We start from the raw sequence: 19,113 nt of genomic DNA, 5'->3' as shown, positions 1-19,113 counted from the left end.
ACTGCTCATTTCAGGGGTAGCTCACTAGATCTCATTTAGATTAGCTTCCCAAAGACAAAAATAAAAGCACTGGGTTGAATATTTTTTAGGTACCCAACTTTCAATTTTCCTCTCGGCTCTGAGCTTGTTTCTACCCCCAAAGTATCACATAAACAACTACAAAAATTTGCAAGATGTCTCTCAGCTTTATCTCATTCCTAATTTTACATCTCACTTTTTCCTCCAGGACTTTTTTTTTTTTTGGCAGCCTCCTAGTTCTTCATATTTTCATAGACAATGCAACGGTTTCCAATAAAACGATATATTATAGAACATACAAAATATGTGCTCAAAACACGTATGAAGTGCAACTTTTAAACGTGCAAAACTCAAGGGCTCTCTTTCCCATGAATGATAAAAGAGGAGCAGAACAGATTTCTCTCCTAATTATTAGAACACAGTTGAAGCCTACAATATTTCGTTTAAAGTAAAAACTGTTACTTCATTGTAATTATTAGTAAGCGCAGAGGCAAGTTACTTGATTCTTCGCCACTGTCAGTCTGTGATCTCCAATTATTCCTTTCTATACCTCATTTTCCTCAATCGAGAAACAAGCGTTCTAGTAATACACCAGGCTGTTCTGAGGAGTAACTGTGTCGCTACCACTTTCTCGGCTGGTTGTTATTTTTCACTTGTGAGCTGGTTGGTTTAAAGTATCTTTTCAGGGAACAATACTTGACGCTCATTATGTCCGAGGAGCGGGGGTTACAGGGAATGAATTCCAGGGTCTGGCCTTATTGGGCTTACTTTATGCAGAAGGGAGATTAGGCAACAAACGATTGAGACATCGTAAAGTGCGAAAAGAAGGATGGCTTCAGACGGGACCATGCCAATCGGGGTCAGGGCTATCTGCCCTCTTGATCAAATTCTGTCTCTCCAAGCAGTCCGGAGAATCCCTGCGGCCTCTGCCATGGGACGTCACAGGAGGTGCGACCAATGGCGGCTCGCTCGGGTTGCTTCGCCTTCCGTGTTTCCGGCGCGGCCGGGTCCGGCTGCTCCTGAGCTCCGCACCCCAGTCGGTCCTCTAGACCGAGGTGCGTCAGCTTGGGCTACCAGCCCCACCCTCCACCCTCCGCAGAAAGCATCAAGTCTCGGGCGCGCCGAGTGACACCGGAGTCCCGCCCCCGTATGTCACTTCCGGGACGCTTCCGCCGCGGTGCCTTGTGGGTAGCCGGCCAGGGGTCTCCTGGCGACGACCATGGCGGGGGATGTGGGCGGTCGCAGCTGCACGGACGCGGAGCTGCTGCTGCACCCTGAGCTGCTGTCCCAGGAGTTCCTCCTCCTCACCCTGGAGCAGGTGGGGCGTTCGGGCCCGACTGAGGACGGACGGGCAGCCGGGAGGACGGGCAGGCCTGCGGGAGGCTCGTGGCCGCTCCCCGCCCACACAGATCCGGTGGGGCTTACCTCGCTCGGATCTCCCCCAAAGGAAACGTCGAAAGAGTGGCTGGCATCCCCGGAAAATCCTCACTAGCTCGGAGAGGGCGTCCCAGACGACCTCCGCTGCCTCTGTGCAAGCAACGGCCTCCGGAAGAGAGGGACTGGGGAGAACAGACAGGGAGGGGAGAAGTCTGGTGCAGTCAGGGCTGGATCCAGAGCGTCTGAGAAAGAATCTGTTGCACAGCTTTTTCGCCTCCCTTAGAGAGCCTGAAACTGAGTCCCAGAGAGATGGGCTTGCTTCCTAAGATCATTATGGACATGGTCACCGTTAGGCGAACTTGAGGCACCTGGTTTTCTGTGTGGCGTGCTTGCTTTTTGTCTTTTTTTCCCCAGCTGGTGTGAAATAGGCAAAACATCAAAGAAAAATGTGATCCGTCTTATCCAAATGGCTGAAAGTTTCGCTAGGGTTTTACGTAGCACGTCTGGTTTTCTATGAGATTTTTCTTGTCCTAACTACCGTATCTTTTCTCTAATTAACTGAAGTTCTCCATACGTTATTTTAAAGATGACCTTTAACCTGTGGTTCTCAAGCTTTTAAGCACACCAGGATTCTCGAGGTCTTATTGAAACGTATACTGAGCTCCGTCAGTTTCTCATTAAGTAGGTTCCGCATGTGCCCTAAAACCGCATTTTAACCAGCTCTTGCCGTTGACCCATTGACAGCACTTTTAAGCACCGCTGCCAACTCTTCAGTGCTTTCCAAACAGATGAAGTCCTCTGGGAATGTTGTCCAAGAGTTTCAGAGTACACCCACCCCTTACTGAATTCAGGAAGTCAGCAATCCCCTATATGAAAGAGGAATACGATGGTTTAATATTTAAAAAAATGAAGTCAAACCAGTCAGTTGGCCTTGATGTTTCAGTTAAACAAAGCATACATTTCTCCTGCTTTTACTTGTGCGTTTTGCATAATTGTGCTTCATGAGGTTGAGAGGAAATTGGGTAATGAGAGAGATTGGGGTTATTTAGGCATGGGTTGTTGGACAATGAGTTGAATGGTGAAAATGTGGTGGGTGGGGCATGGTGTACTGAGACTGTCATCAGAATGGGGAGTTCAGTTTTCTTCTGCAGTAGTATAAGCTCATGTAAAAAAGCTGTACAGGAGACTCTGTGTGTGTGTGTGTGTGTGTGTGTGTGTGTGTGTGTGTGTGTGTGTGTGTTGGAGTGGGGGGTTCTCCATGGTAAAGGCAGTGCTTGGCATACTTAAAGGAACTAGGTTGAGTCCCATCATCCAAAAAAAAAAAAAAAGCAAGTACCCACCCACCACATTAAAGAAACATGAGAAATAAAACACAGGGTAAGACTTAGATCTTAAATCCCCACCAGTTTGACTATGATGGTCATACTCAAAGTAGCTTATGGACAGAATCAGATGATATGCTTTCTTTTATCTGTTTTCCTCAGATAATGCCCCATGTTCACTTAGATTGAGATGGTGGTGGTGGTGGTGGTGGTGGTGGTGATGGTCCTCTACCGCTAGAGTTGGCTAACAGTTATGGGCAGTAGTCTTCAATAGTCAGGCCACTCTAAGATGAGGACCAACTTAATTTTTATAGAGTTTAATGTGTCTTTAATAGTCTATTTAATAACACCTCCTAGGACTCTTAAAGGGATGTAATTGTGAAAATAGTTTTATAATTTATTTACGCATAATGCTTTTTACCATGTAATGCAGCTAGGGCGTTTTTAAATGAAAGATGTCTTGAGATGATTTTTGTTTCCTTTCCCACAGAAGAACATAGCTGTTGAGAATGACGTAAGAGTAAACAAGGACAACCTTACTGACCTTTACGTCCAGCACGCCATACCATTGCCTCAGAGGGATTTGCCAAAGAATAGATGGGGGAAGATGATGGAAAAGAGAAGAGAACAGCATGAAGTGAAAATTGAGACCAAAAGGTACTTTCTAGTGGTTCCAGGTTTCCTGGTTACATCTAATCCTTTATGACTGAAGGGTTTTGTTTTTGTTTTTTTCCCACATCAGATAAACTTAGGCAAAAACAAACAAACAAACACACACAACAAAACAGACATTCATTTGGTAACTATTAATTGAACACCAAGTACTATGATTGCTGTAGCGGACAATACTGGCATCCCTGCTTTCATGTTTTAGTTGAGAGGAACTTAAGTTAAATGTATGCTGTGGAGACAGGTAAACCATGGAGAGGTCATGGCAATTTTTGGTAAAGTGGTCAGCAACTACTTCACTACAGAGTGACATTTCACTTAGAAAGACCTGTAAGAAGTAGAGATTTGTCCGTTATTCCCCTCTCTGAGAACCTGGATCAGGAGTTTGCCTGTAATGTATCAGGTCTAGGTTTGGAAAGAGATGGAGGTAAAGCATCTACTGGGAAGGAATGGTAGGGATTGTGGGATCGAGTGAAGTTTGTAGATTCGGGGGAGTTTGGCCTTACTCTGAGATGAGAAGCTGTGAGAAGGTATTGAAGTAGTGATGGTGGTGTCGTCCCCCCCACCCCCCAGACGGGGTGTTAACAGAGTCACCCTCCCTACTGTACCGAGAAGTAATTTAAGATGGGGAGTTGCAAGGATGGTATCAAGGAGCTCAGTGAGGAAGGCCGTGCTGTAATCCAGGTGGTAAATGATAGTTTTGACTAAAGTGGGGAATTTGATGGCCTAGGATCTAGATGTGTTTTGAAGGTAGAACCAATAAAACTTGTTGGCTTTGAGGAAAAAGATGAATCAGGTAAGACTTGACTGATGTGGAAGTGAAGAGTCTATTAGCTAAATTCAGGTACCATCGTTTAATTCTTAGAAGACTTAAGTTTCAGGAAAATTATCATAAAACTATAAGCAAATTATTTTTAAAAAGAAAATTACATTTGATTAATGAACGTTGCTGACTGCATCGAGAGGATGGCCTTCTAAGATCCTTGAGTGTTTGCACTAACAAGTGATGGTATTAATCAGTTACTCGGACCTTCTCTACATAAGGCACTGTCATAGGCAATGCACTAGAACAGTAGGGGAAGGATTGGAGGGCTGGGGAGAGAGGGAGGATGTAAGTCTAACTTGATCAGTGGTTTCGATCCCTTGTGAGTCCCTTAACTGAGGTGATTAGTAAGCATGAATGCAGTTGGATATATGTATGCTCTTAGTTTTTGAGAGAAGAAATACAGAGGTAGTCTTGCCTTTGAGCAGGAGTGATTACATGTTAGTACAGACTACACATTAGTGTTAACTTTCACAAGCCTCTGAATTCTGTTACATATACCTTTCATTTTGTTTACTTGTTTAGGTTCTTAAATTCAAGCAATATTATTAGCACATTCCGGCACTTGTCCTAGTAATAAGCAAAGCTTTCAATGCTGATCATACTTTCCTTCAAAGCTAAACTTCTCATGACAGCCCCTGGATATTGTTTAGAAAAGATCTTTGGCTCTATTTTAAGAATTTGCAGTTTGGGGGATGAGGTTTAGCTCAGTTGTAGAACACTTATCTAGACAGTGTGCAAGGTATGGGTTTGATACCCAGCACCATATGACCCCCAACTCCACACAAAATTTTACAATTTGAATCTTGAACCAGAGCATTATAGTTGAAAGGACCTAGGAGTATGCTTTTTTGTTGAACTCACTCTTTTTTCTGTGGAGAAACTGAGATCCAGAGGAATGCTGTAACTTGCCCCAGGTGACACAGTGTGTTCGTGTAGACTGAAGTTTCAGTCCTGCCGGGCAGCAGCCGTTTTTATAAAATAATCACTCAGGCTTAATACTAATTACTATTTGGTCTATGGCTCAGGCTTATTCCTAGCTAGCTATTACATCTTAAATTAGCCCATTTCTATTAATCTATATCTTGCCACGTGGCCGTGGCATTACCGGTCTGCTGGCATCTTCTTCCTTGGGTGACTGGATGGTGTCTGCCCAACTCTACCTTTCTTCTCCCTGTATCTCTCTTGGATTTCCCACCTTAGGCCAGAGTAGCTTTTTTATTAACCAATGGTAGCAACACATATGCACAGCATACAGAAAGACCATCCCACAGCATATTAGTTGCATTTCTGTTTCTGTGATAAAGCACCATGAGCAGGGCAGCTTATGGAAGAGTTTATTTGGCGTATGGCTCCAGAGGGCTAAGAGACCATCACTGTCACAGGAGAAGCACTGTAGCAAGCCCTAGGCAGGGTGTCAAACTCCACACAGGAAGCAGAGCAAACTCCAAGTGGCACAGGTCTCTAAGCCAGTGGTTTTCAATCTGTGGGTCTGGACGCATTTGGGGGTCCTTTCCAATAAGACGATTGGAAAACACAGATATTTACATCATAGTTCCTAACAGTAGCAAAATTATAGTTGTGAAGTAGCAATGAAACCATTTTATGGTTAGGGGTCACCACCACATGAGGAACTGTATTAAAGGATCACAGCATTAGGAAGGTTGAGAACCACTGCAGTAGAGCTTTGTGGCCACATAACACATGCCTTCCCTCAGATAATGGAACTGACCAAAGGTGAGGGTGTGCATGGAGGCCTCACCATGCCTGAATGAAGAATAAGGTTGTGTTTTACAATACAACTCTACTCCTTTGGTCTATAAACACCATGTACTTCATTTACACCAGATGTATAGAGTATTTCTGTTTTGTAAACAGTAAGTTAGCTTATTGAAGCATCTTTAGAATCCAGCCTTCACTCTGACTCATCACTCCCCCATCATTCATCCAGAGCAATACTGAGCCCACAAGCTCCATTCACTAAAAGTGCCCTGTGCTGGCTATTATTTTAAATCTTCTTTACCTTTTTTTTATTCCATGTATTCTATGCTTATACGTGTTTAAATCCACAAATATTCATAATTTCCTGCGTTATTCAGGCCTGTGCTTCAGAGCAATGAGATGCACCAATTAATTAACCATTGGACATGAAGACTCATCATATCTCATGATTAAAACTGTACAAATATTTTAATCACTGATTATAAAGTGCCCAGACATTAGAGACATTTGCCATTTGCAGTAGGGTTTTGCTTTATTATTTGTGAACTACCACTGTGGGAGTCTTGATACTATTTTATAGTTTTTCTTTGTAAAAGAATCATTGATTATGATTGCATGTTCAGGATAGCAGTACCAATAAGCTGCTCTTTTTTATTGTGGAGCTGCTTAATATTTATATTACCTACTTCTTTATGTGTGTGATACAACACCAAGGTCAAGGCAGTTTGTAGAAAGAAGGATGAGCCCCAGACAGGGAGCCATGGCAGCAGGCTGCAGCTAGCTGAGAGCTCACATTTGAACTGCAGCAGCGGGACATGGAGGATAAACTGGGAATGGCAGGAGTCTGAACTCCTCCACTGAGGACTCCTCTAGCAAGGCCACACCTCCTAAACTGCCCAAACAGCACCACCAAATGGGGACCAAGCACTCAAATTCCCAAGACTATGAGGGACATCTCATCCAACATTTTTAGAAGTAATGTTTTTATGAAAGATTCTTATAAATAAATATTTTATACTTGAAGGCACTAGAAAATTGTTTCTTTGGGCCTGGAAGTCTTATTTCCAATAGTTCCCTTTACCACAGTCTGGTCAATAAATCTTGTTGCTGACTGCATGCAGTCCACTGATCTGCCAGCCCGTGCGGTGCTTTTCAAGAGCACATCTCTGATTTCAGGAGCACTGCCGTGGACGGATTGAGGAAAAGACCCCTCATTGTGTTCGATGGGAGCTCCACAAGCACGAGCATCAAAGTGAAGAAGACGGAGAACGGAGCAGATGACCGGCTCAAGCCTCCGGCCCAGACAGGCTCTACCCGGGATGCCTTTCGGAAATTACCAAATTCCTCTTCAGGGGTTTCACCCCTAGTTTTGTTTTCCAGTTTGTCTATGAACAATAAAATGGAGCACAATAATAATGACACTAAACAGAACCATGACTTAACACATAGGAAAAGCCCTTCGGGTCCTGTGAAGTCGCCGCCTTTGTCCCCTGTTGGAACTACTCCCGTGAAATTGAAGCGGGCTGCTCCTAAGGAAGAGGCCGAGGCCACGGTAAGTATGGGGTGGCTTCATATTGAGCACCTACCCTGCAGCCCCAGGTCAGCCAGCTGTGCTTGTTGCCTTTTTTTTTTTTGGTTTTTTGAGACAGGGTTTCTCTGTGTAGCTTTGCGCCTTTCCTGGAACTCACTTGGTAGTCCAGGCTGGCCTCGAACTCACAGAGATCCGCCTGGCTCTGCCTCCCGAGTGCTGGGATTAAAGGCGTGCACCACCACCACCCGGCGCTTGTTGCCTTTTATTGGGGACGGGGTGCTAAAAACAACCCTATTTCCTTTAGAGGGTTATGTGTAGAGTTTAAAATTTGGCTCCATGTCAAACTACCATGGAATTTTGATAGTTAAGCTGACACCTCTTTCCTTACTATGATGATATAAAGGGTCACCTTGAGACCAGTCCCTGCAGCGGGGAAGGCTTAGTGATTGCACAGAACCCACTGAAGCCCTGAGAGAATGCTCCCTCACCTCCCCAGTCTCTGCAGCCTCTCAGTCTACCCCAGTAGGTACAGCTGGTAGCAGTACAGCATGTACAGCATGTACAGCCAAGCTGGGCTGAGGAGCAGAGGGTGAGGTCCCTATAGCTCAGTAAGTGCCATTCCAGGGTAGGTGGGTGCTACATCTTTCCCCTAGCTGCATCTCCAAGGCTCATCAGTGTCTAGGAGGAAGAGAGCACACATGATATCACTTGACTCTACAGTCTGCAATGCCCACTTGCTGCTCTTGAACTCTGTAGTAGTCTGGGTTTTTTTGTTTGGTTGGTTTTGTTTTGGTTTTGAGACAGGGTTTCTCTGTGTAGCCCTAGCTGTCCTGGAACTCACTCTGCAGACCAGGCTGGCCTCGAACTCACAGAGATCCACCTGCCTCTGCCTCCTGAGTGCTTGGACTAAAAGCGTGTGCCACCACCACCCGGCAGTAGCCTGTTTTTTTGTTTTGTTTTGTTTTTTATCTTGTTGCTCATACATTTGAATTCTGGAATCTAAAAATCCACAATAATTATTGTTTTTGAAAGTTCATTGAATTTCTTTCTATGTAAAATGAATGCAGAAAGGCAGATTTCGTAAAATGTTCTTTCTGTCTTGGGATTAAAAAGCTAAATACTAGCCGGGCGGTGGTGGCGCACGCCTTTAATCCCAGCACTCGGGAGGCAGAGGCAGGAGGATCTCTGTGAGTTCGAGGCCAGCCTGGTCCACAAAGTGAGTTCCAGGAAAGGCGCAAAACTACAGAGAAACCCTGTCTCGAAAAACCAAAAAAAAAAAAAAAAAAAAAAAGCTAAATACTCCTTTGTTAGTGAGGATGCTACTGTCTGGGGCAGCATATTTATGCAGTAGTATTTGGGCCTAGGCCGTAAGTGTGTTTGTACTTACATTAAACCTACCCTAGAGTCTACTCTTTCCTAACCAACAGATTACTTAACTTTGGAAGGCCAGAGGAATTCTGAAGGGAGTCTCTCACATACATTGTGTTCCGCTATACTGAAGCATCTCGATGCTTGGATTTTGTACACGAGTCACAGGTGCATAACTTCCAGTTAGGTGGCCAGGCCGTACTTTGATTACAGGGCATACGTACGTGGGACACCAGTCTGCTTCTGTAGTTATTTTAACCACCTTTGTGAGATAGAGGAGAATGTGGGGTGAAAGTCAGAAGAATGAGCCACATCTGAACTACAGTTACTACAGGGAGTGGGCCTTTGAGGCATAGATGTTTACATAGCTATGATCTCTGTATATGTATATGTAGATACATACAGATCGGTATTACTTTAGAAATGTGAACATTTAGTCACCATTTCTCATGGAGTTTAGACTGATGTCCGTGAAGGAGGTGGGCCAGGTGGGGAAGAGGCAGGTTTGCAGCAGCCGAACTTCTCAGCTCTGCCCCTTAGAATCACTGTAGGAGCATCTAGAAAGCCAAGAGAGGCCTATCCCTCTACTTTCTGCAGTGTCTGGTTCTGCTGTTTGTGGGATAAGGTTCAGGCTGTCCCTGCGTACCTGTGTGCGAGAGAGAGACAGAGAGAGAGATCTTAGTGCAGAACACTTGAGAACCAGGAACAGACAAATGGGAGCCAGGAGAGACTTGTTTCTTCCTGTGAGCACCATCCCCACCAGGTGGCAGCAGAGCTCTTGCACTGGCACAGCTGTACTGGACCTTGGCTGGGTACGTGCTCCTTTGAGCTGTTCTGAGGCATCTCTGCCATTGTAAACTGGTTCTGCTCCTGTCTTCCAGAATCACCTGAAGCCTCCAGAAACAAAGAGGAAGATACAGCATGTAACATGGCCGTGAAGGGAAGCCTCCGAAGTGTAAATAGAGCTGCAGCTGCAGTTTTCAGATGAGTCCACAGTGTTTACTGAGGTCCTGATTACTGTGGGATTTTCTTGAGGTTTAAAATAGGTTTGGAAAAATAAAAGTCTTTCCCTTCCCTCCCAACCCCTCCCTCCATTCCTTCTCCCCTTCCTTAAAATGTCTTGACTTTCATGACCCGATTAGGGAAGAATTTTCTTTTTTAATATATAGCTTTGTATACATCCTTTACAAATTTCTTTTCCCAAGCAGAAGCATATAGATAGCAATTGGCAGTATTTGGTAAATATTGCCACCTGCATCGTGAAGGGTTCACTGAGGAAAGTGTGTTGATGGTGTTGCTGGAGAAGCATTCTGCTCTTCAGTTGCTCGTGCCGCTGTGTCCCTCTGAAGGCAGAAGGGGACAGAGTTTGCTGTCACTTCCCTCTCAGCGGCAGAAGCTGCTCATGTGTCTTCAGAACGTTCTGTCGTGCAGGGATCCTGCCTGCTCTTTTCTTGTGCGGCTTGTGGTCTCACTGTGAGTTCAGCCATTTCTTCTACGCGTTCTCTTTTCAAAATGAGACTGGTTTCAAAGTCTTCAGGCTGGGTGGTCACGTGAGAGGCAGTACTTGACAGCAGAAAGTTTGGCAGGATGGGTGCTAGAATTCTAGACATTAGGACAGTCCAGAACATGTGGCAGTGGTGGAGGGAGGTGCTTATTGGTTGCTGTGGAGTAGGCAGTCGTCATGGTCAGGCCACTGGAGTTGGAATTCACTGTAGAGTGCAGCAGAGAAGTGGACTCCTAGCAGAACATGTGCTAGAATACAGCTCCCTGCAGGCCGTCCCATGCAGGGTTAACTGACAGTCTTTTCATTTTTGTGCAAATAGCGTTATCCACTTGTATAGTGCAAGTGAGTGAGAAAATACTGTTTGCTTTACATTCATGACTTCTAGTATCTGCTCCCTCCTTTATATTTCTAACTGAGAGTAAAGATACTTCACACCTTTTCCATGTATAATCTTCAGATTGGTGGTTTGCCTTGTTGGTAGGCCTTAGGGTCATCTCCTTTCTTTGATTCGTTAAAACAAGCATTTTAGATTGGTTATCAACTAGCCTTACAAAACATAATTCAGCCTTGCAGGTAAGTACTGTTCTTAGACATCAACCCTGTAGTTTTTTAGCATTCTCCTTTTTTTCCAGACTAAATTTGTACACATAAGACAAAATTGATGCATAGTAAGTGTTGCATGAGTTGTTGATGCTACAGTAAGATTTTAAATGTATTGTTATCTGCAGGGCTGATTAATGAATATTGTTGATGGGAACTGTGCTCCTATATGTACTTGTCAAGGGAGATTTGAAAAGTGCAGCTTTTAGAGTAGACTGACACATTCTATTTTATATTCAGTTGACCCTTCTGCTTCCACGGCATTTCTCTCTTTGAAGAGAGAGTTAGCCATTTGACAGTTTTAAGTCAGTGGGCACTTATTTTTAGTTACTCAGTGAAATTAATTTTTAATTTGTATATTTAACTTACAGAGTAGGTTGGTAATAACAGCTGAACTGTGTAACATTGTTGCTTCAAATTGAAGTTTATACTATGAGCATTCAGCATCTACACTCACATAGCAGCGTATTATTGAGCTGTTTGGAGTTTGAGAGGTGGAGAAGCATTGAACCATGCACTGTGTATTTCGTACTCCCTGTCACAGAGCTCTGTGCCTCCTAAAGGGATCATGGAGTTGGCTTCCTCTCTGTAATGAAGTGTGCCAAGCGCTGGGAATCTTGAGAAGCAGCCTTGGGAGGCTCGTTCTGAGGTGGTGTTTCCATGTGGGTTAGAAGGACTCATTGTGAGTGGTGAGCAGTTCTGGAGCACCTTCACTCACTAACATGGGGTTAGTGTTGTTGCTGTCCATTCTGTGTCCCAAGGAGGCCAGCTGCTCTTATTACTGGGTTGGCAAACATGGCACTGGAGTCAGCGGGGAGCTTGTGAGGTGCCAGAGGCAGCACATCTGCCATCAGCAAGTCGGCCTTGCTCTTTCCTCCTTTCTGTTGTGTACCTCCCCCTCTCCCCCCATTCTCCTTTCTCTTCTCTAGGTCTCAGCTTCAGACTTAGCTTTGCGAGTTGCACTGTGTCTGTGACCTTACTCCATTCACTAAGGGGTGGAGATAGTCCAACCCCAGTCCTCTTACTTCTGAGGGATCATAGACCACTGTGTGGACCCTGCAGTCTGGAACCCTGCAGCATCAGGGCACTCAGTTGCTTCCCAAAGGCTGTTCCAGCAGCATAGTTTCCCAGAGTAGCCTTATTAGTCTAGACAGCTGCCAGTCTTGAAGAGTGGCTCACTACTGCCGTGAGGCTGTATTTGCTGGTATGGAAATTCATCAGAATTGAAGTTTTCATTTGAAATTCTATTTTGGTTGACTTAAGTTTGAGAGACAGTTCTAAAACTGATGTAGAGACTCATTCAACAGCAATGACCTTTTAAAAACTTACATTAAGTAAAACTGCCATTAGATTAAATCATCCCGGTGTGTTACAGCTTCCTCTACGTCCTGCTGTGGAACTTGAGCATTGTTGAGAGGTTACTAATTGGTCAACATGTTTTTAAGTGTGCTTTTACTAAATGCTTGTGTAAGTTTTGTAATTCAGTATAGAAAAGGTTGACCTTGTAATGTACGGTTTTTGTATGTATAGTCTTTTAAGTAGCCTTGTCCTTATTTAAATAAACTGAATAAAATTATCTTGAGCAGATCTGTCATTTGCAAAACAAATCAGATGGAAAAATATTCCTGTTACTTGATGTGATAGAAGAAACTGATTCAGGGAGTGTCATTGTGTGTGGCATAATCTTATCTACATTGCATTCTTTGCATTCAAACAGCCCAGCCCAGTCACCTGTTGTGAGCAAGAGAGCAGTTAATTATGTCATGTTTAAGACATCTTGATTGACATGAAGATGTGCATCCTAAAGTATCCCTAAGAATAAATGGGACAAAGTAGAAACTTGGTTGAGAGACTTAGGGCAAAGTCAACAGCTGAATTCCCCTCTGGGGAGGGCGGCTGCTTTTCTAAGGCAGGTTCCACCACAGTCCGCTTATTTATACCTCCTGAGTACTAGGAGCACAGCTCTGAGCTGAAATGACTAATCCCTTAGCTAGGATCATAATGTTACTGTTCTGGTGAAAGCTCCACCTCAACCCCTGGCACCCATATACCCAAAGAGCCTGGAATGCTCTCATGGAAGCTCTACCTCGCCCCCCACCCCCACCACCCCCTTCTCTCTGTCTCCAAACCCTGCCCTGTCTCAGAAAGCCCACCAAACACTACTCCTCCCTCAGGACTACTGCTCAAGACTACTCCCATAGGGTATTTAAACTGCACACCAGAAAACAGACATGTGGTTTTTTGGTCTCTCTTCCCTGTCTCCTTGTTTGGGGGGGGGGGGGGGCAGAAAATCATCCGAGAGTGCTTTACCCATTAAACCTGGGCTTTTTCTAATTGAGTTTGATTTGGTTTGATTTGGATTGCTGCATCGGCGGAGAGATTTAATCGGGGTGCAGAAACTTTTCAGTTACTTACTGCATTTGAAGACTGAAGTTCTTTTTTGTTTTGTTTTGTTTTTTTGAGACAGGGTTTCTCTGTAGCTTTGTGCCTTTTCCTGAATCTTGCTCTGTAGACCAGGCTGGCCTCGAATTCACAGAGATCCACCTGCCTCTGCCTCCTGAGTGCTGGGATTAAAGGCGTGCGCCACCACCGCCCGGTTTGAAGACTGAAGTTCTAAATCAAGTAACTTGGAAAATACTCTGGTAATTTGCTATTTTGAACAACAACAAAAAAGCAGAGACAAAACTCCTTGCATTTGGTTGCTTTTTACTAGTGTGTTTTATGAACTGAAATGCATTTAATCTTTTCAGTTGCTTAATAATTTAGTTGATTTCCTTATTGTGAAATAAAGAAATAAAGATGTGAGTTCCTATGTATTTTTAAATACCTGGTATTATGTATCCTAGGTTTGAGCAAGGTGATTCAGTTCCTTATTCTGTGGAGAAGGTAGGCCAGTGAACATGGAATGGCAAGGTGTAAACCAAGAATTTATTCAGTCATCTATGTATAGATGCGAGGAAACCTTATGCTTTGGGTTATGTTTTAGTTACTTTTCTATAGCTGTGATAAAACACCATGCCCAGAGCAAGTTATTTTGTGCTTACAGTTTCAGTGAGTCAGAATGCATGAGGCAGAGTGGAGATAAGCAGGCACTGGGTAGCAGGAGGGGCAGCTGAGTGCTCACACCCTAAAGCAAAAGCAGGAGGCAGGAGGGGTACACTGGGAATGTCATGAGTCTGTGTAACCTCAATGCTCCCCCACCCCACCCCTCCCCACACACTTCCTCCAGCATGGCCGCATCTCCTGTTACTGTGGTAAGACACCATGACCAAGGCAATTTTAGAAGGTTTATTTGAGGCTTACGGTTTCAGAGGGTTAGAGGCTGTGACCATCATGGTGAGGAGCATTGTAGCAGGCAGGCAGACAGGCAGGCATGCTCTGGAGCAGTAGCTGAGAGCTAACATCTTGAGACACAACCACATGGCCTTTTCAAACCTCAGTGCTCACCCCCAGTGACACACCCCTAAAAAGGCCACCTAATCCTACCCAAAACAGTTCCACCAGCTGGGGACCAAGTATTCAAATACATGAACCTAGGGGGGCCAGTCTCTTTCAAACTACCACATTCACCTCCTTGGCCCTCAGGCTCATGGCTATATGTATCATCCTGCAAAAAGCAGTTCAACTTTAGAAGTCCCTGTAGTCTTTCACAGTCTCATCTCAGTTTAAAAGTCCAAAGTCCAACTCTCTTCTGAGACTCGGGCAGTCTTAATTGAAACCCCTTATAAAATAAAAAGGCAAGTTGCGTACTTCCAACAACATATAGTGGCACAGGATATGTATTAACCATTCCAAAAGGATGGAACGGGAGCATAGTGAGGAAGTACTGAACCAAAGCAAGACTAATACCCAACCGCACAAACTCCAAATCCCAAAGCTTCATGTTTGATATCAAAGGGCTTAGATGGCTCCACCCTTCCAGCTTTGCTGCCTGTAACATACTCCTCTCTCCTTGGCTGGTTCCACTCCCTGTGTGCAGCTATGCCAGGCAGATGTCCCATAGCTCTATCCTCTCCAACATCTTGCAGTCTCCAGTACAATCCAGGCTTCGCTTTCACAGCTTCAGGAAATAGCCCATCAAGGCCTCCATGCAGGGACTCTCCTGCCACAGGGCTGACCCTAGAGGCTGTCCTTAACCTTGGAGGGAAATTCTACAGCCTATTTCCTTGTGTGTCCTTCATGGCTCTGAAGCCAGAACCACATGGACACTGACAAGTTGGACTGCCTGCTTGGGATGGAGTCTAGCCCCGAAGAATCTCAGTTGTCACAGCTTTCTTTTGGTGTTGCTTTTTAGGAACAAAATGTTCCTTAGGCCTTTCCTTTTTACAGGTTGGACACTTACCTTGGTGGTCTTGCCCTGAGGGCACTTCCCTTTATTCCATCTCGAATCAGGCCTTTATCTCCTTCAGCACAAGCCTTGGTCAGTACTGCTGTTACTGGGGTGATGATGTTTAATAGCAGGTGAAGTGGGTGTGGTGGTTTAAATGAGACATGTTCCCCCAAGTCTCCAGTATTTGGACACTTGGTCCCCAGTATTTGGACACAAGATGTTAGCTCTCAGCTACTGCTCCAGTGCATGCCTGCCTGTCTGCCTGCCTGCTACAATGCTCCTCACCATGGTGGTCACAGTCTCTAACCCTCTGAAACCGTAAGTTTAAATAAACCTTCTAAAGTTGCCTTGGTCATGGTGTCTTACCACAGTAACAGATGATAGTTGGTGGCGATCTAGAGGAAGTATGTCACTGAGGGTGGGCTTTGAGGTTTGATAGCTTTACTCCACTTCCAGTTCATTCTCTGCTTCCTGTGTGTGGACATAGATTTGCTCTTTCAGCGCCCTGTCCCTGCTGTCATGATGGATTCTTATTTCTCTGAGGGTGGGGTGGGGGTAGAGAATGCACAAATTCATAAAAGTAGAGATGAAAGGGATCCAACAGAACCCAGAAAATCATTAGGGAATATTTTGAAAATTTACGTTAAAAAAAAACAACTGGAAAATCTAGAAGAAATGGATGCACCTAGACACATACAAACCTGTTGTTTGAATCTTAGATGGTGTTTTAATGAGAAACCCAGAGCCACATATCAGGGTGAAAGTTGAAAGATCAGAGAAGCAGAACAGCCAGCCACTAGTTCTTAACCTCTACAAAATCCTCAGCCTCAAGAGAGAGAGAGTTCCTGTTTCTTCACGCCTGCTTTATACCTTTCTCTGCCCTGCCATATTACTTCCTGAGATTAAAGGTGTGTGTGTTTCCCTAGCAAAGGCATGAGATCTCAAATGCTAGGATTAAAGGGGTGTGCCAACACTGCCTGGATTCTATGTCTAATCTAGTGGCTGGCTCTGTCCTCTGATCCTCAGGCAAGTTTATTAGGGTACACAGTGTATCATCACACAAACTTACCAAAATTAAGTAAAGAATATATCAACAAGTCAAGCAAATTTGTAACAACCAATGTTACAGAAACAATAATTTAAAAGTCTCCCAACAAAGAAAAGCCCAGGACCACATGGATTCACTGCCAACTCTTTACCAAACCTTTAAAGATGAGCTTGCACCAATGCTCCTCAAATGATTCCATAACAGAAGAAATGGAACACTGCCAAACTCATCTTATGAAGCCAATATTACTCAGATAAGGTCTTTCTGTGTCTCTCTCTGTCTCTGTCTCTCTCTCTCTCAACACAAACACACACACACACACACACACACACACACACACACACACACACACACACACGGAGAGGGAAGGGGATGTGAATTACAGATTGGTTTCCCTGTGAACAGTTTGGGAAGGATATGTGGTCTTGGAGGAGGTGTGTCACTGGGGTGGGCTTTGAGGTTTCCAAAGACTCCTGCAGTTCCCAGTGTTCTTTCTCTCTGCCTTTGGGTTGTGGATTAGGATGTGAACTCTCAGCTGTCTCTTCACTCTACCATCCTGGACTCTAACCCTCTGAAACCATAAGTCGAGTTAAATGCTTTCTGTTTTGTTTGTTTTGGGGATTGTATTTAATTACATCTTCCAATTTCCTTCCTGCAAACCCTCCCATAGACCCCCTCACACTCTACTTCACATTCATGGCCCCTTGTTTTCATCGATTTAAATGTTTTCTTTTATACGTCGTGGTCCTGATCATGGTGTTTTATGACAGCCATAGAAAAGTAGCTGAGACAATGGCAGAACCTGAAGTCCGCTCTAAGTCCAGAGGACCCACAGTGGTGTTGGTTACTTTTCTGTTGCTGTGATAAGACATTATGACCCAAAGAAACTTCTGGAGAAAGTATATTTTTGTTTACAGTTCCAGAGGAATAAGAATCCATCACAGTGGGCTGCATGGCAGCAGGGGCAGGACGCCGAAAGAGCAAATCTATGTCCACACACAGGAAGCAGTGAATGAACTGGAAGTGGAGTAAAGCTATCAAACCTCAAAGCCCACCCCCAGTGACATACTTCCTCTGGATTGCCACCAACTGGGGACCAAGTGTCCAAATACTGGAGAATTTGGGGAACATGCCTCATTTAAACCACCACACCCACTTTCACATGCTATTAAACACCACCCAGAGTAAGACACTGACTTGAGAAGCCAGTGGAAAAGTCCCAAGCACTAGTGAAGAACCTGTGGTTTTGCTAAAGGCTCGTGGTATCAAGCTGCCTTCTAAATATTTGTCTGTACCCATAGATTGGTGCTGCTGCTCTCCGGCTTGCAGTGGATGATGATTAATGCAGCGGGTGATGAATAAGTGACCGCTGAGTGCTCAGCCCTAAATGGTCATCCATATCGCTCCATGCAAGCAAACACTGCAGAAAAAGGACAGGAAGGACTGATGGGAAACGCTGTCTTCCGGCCACAGCCTGGCTGTTGTACTCATGAAATCAGCAGTTCTGGTTATCAGCACACAGTGGGGCCCCTCAGAATTCCATCATGTGGGGATGAGGGGCTCAGAAGGCTCCAACCCTCCCTGAGGAGTTATTATAATTAATGACTGCTTGGAAAGGGGAGTAATTTTTTTCAGTGGTGTAGCGGTTGGTAAATTGTCTGAGTAAATAACATCACTCATGCGAGCAATCCTAATAAAACTAGGTGGATTCTAGCAGGAAGGTAGGAGAGGACTTGGGGTTCAGCTGAGTGAGAAGGGGACTAGAGGAGGAAATGATGAGTGAAAAATGACTGAGACATTACATACACGCTTGATATTGTCAAAAATAAAAAAAAAATAGAAAGGACATCCTGGACCTATTAAAAAAAAAACTGACCTTACATTACTGAACAGAGGTATTTCCTTTTGTACGACTTGCCTCTTTGTCATACTATCTCTTCTTACGAAAGAAGGGGGGGAAAGTCGCCACCCTACCATCCTCAAGAGAAACGAATGCATTGTCAGGCTCACAAATTAGCGCACTGTGTCCTTGTTCAGCCACTAGGCAAGACTCTTTCACAGGCTGCTGCCAGCCTGAGTTCTCCGTGTGTCTGTGTTTTCCTCTTCAGTGAAATCCTGAAGATGAGCTGGATACAGTAGACCGTCTTGTAATTCCAGCACTTGGGAGGCTAAAGCAGAATGATTGCTACAAAGTGTGACTGACACCTCCGATATACACACACACACACACACACACACACACACACACACACACACACCCTGAAGATCTCAGTGCCTCAGTGAGTCTTCCCTTGCTAGGGTGCTGAGCTGAGGATGTTAAAGGAACTAGGTGCTGTCTCTGGCCTCCAGCTGCTTGTGTCTTCACTTGATGGGTAAGAAGACAGCCAACCAGTGGTTCTCAACCTTCCTAATGCTGTGACCCTTGAATACACAGTTCCTTATGCTGTGGTGACCCCCGACCATAAAGTTATTTCATTGCTACTTCATACCTGTAATTTTGTTACTGTTATGAATTGTAAGTATCTGATAGGCAGGATATCTGATATGTAACCCCTATGACAGGATCATTCGACTCCCCCAGATGGGTCGTGACCCCACAGATTGAGAGCCGTTGGCTTACACAGGTCTATGCTGATGGGACAGAGCCAAGCTGGGTCTCCTGCCATTCATATTCTGGAGCACAGATTCATGAATTAAATGTAGAAAATTTGTGTCCTAAGAGAAGGGAGAGCTTGTGAGGAAGAAAAGTTAGTGACGGAGGCATGGTGCTATCAGAAGGCTTTCTTGAAACAGTGTGGTGG

At 44.6% G+C, this 19,113-nt stretch overlaps 2 protein-coding genes across 3 annotated transcripts in view; one reads left to right on the top strand and one right to left on the bottom strand.

Annotated features, from left to right (window-relative positions):
- The window catches only part of Tgfbrap1 (transforming growth factor beta receptor associated protein 1), a 57,154-nt gene extending 54,615 nt beyond the window's left edge, over nt 1-2,539 (bottom strand). Inside the window, exon 1 of one of the 2 annotated variants that reach the window (XM_052744985.1) lies at nt 1,444-2,539. The gene's annotated coding sequence lies outside the window, so the exon portion shown is untranslated. Of the gene's footprint in view, nt 1-786; nt 901-1,443 lie in introns of those variants that run through there. The other variant, XM_052744983.1, reaches the window with a different exon arrangement.
- CUNH2orf49 (chromosome unknown C2orf49 homolog) lies at nt 1,118-12,510 on the top strand. The gene is made up of 4 exons (XM_052744995.1): nt 1,118-1,336; nt 3,208-3,374; nt 7,108-7,483; nt 9,712-12,510. The coding sequence occupies exons 1-4, from the start codon at nt 1,238-1,240 to the stop codon at nt 9,766-9,768; spliced, it is 699 nt and encodes a 232-aa protein (XP_052600955.1). The 5' UTR covers nt 1,118-1,237; the 3' UTR covers nt 9,769-12,510.
- The last annotated feature ends 6,603 nt before the right edge of the window (nt 12,511-19,113 follow it).

This window comes from Peromyscus californicus, unplaced genomic scaffold, assembly GCF_007827085.1.
Source record: "Peromyscus californicus insignis strain IS unplaced genomic scaffold, ASM782708v3 Scaffold_19__1_contigs__length_69161282, whole genome shotgun sequence".
Lineage (NCBI taxonomy): Eukaryota > Metazoa > Chordata > Mammalia > Rodentia > Cricetidae > Peromyscus > Peromyscus californicus.
The sequence above is the reverse complement of the archived record's forward strand: the minus strand, read 5'-3'. Positions and strand labels throughout refer to the sequence as shown.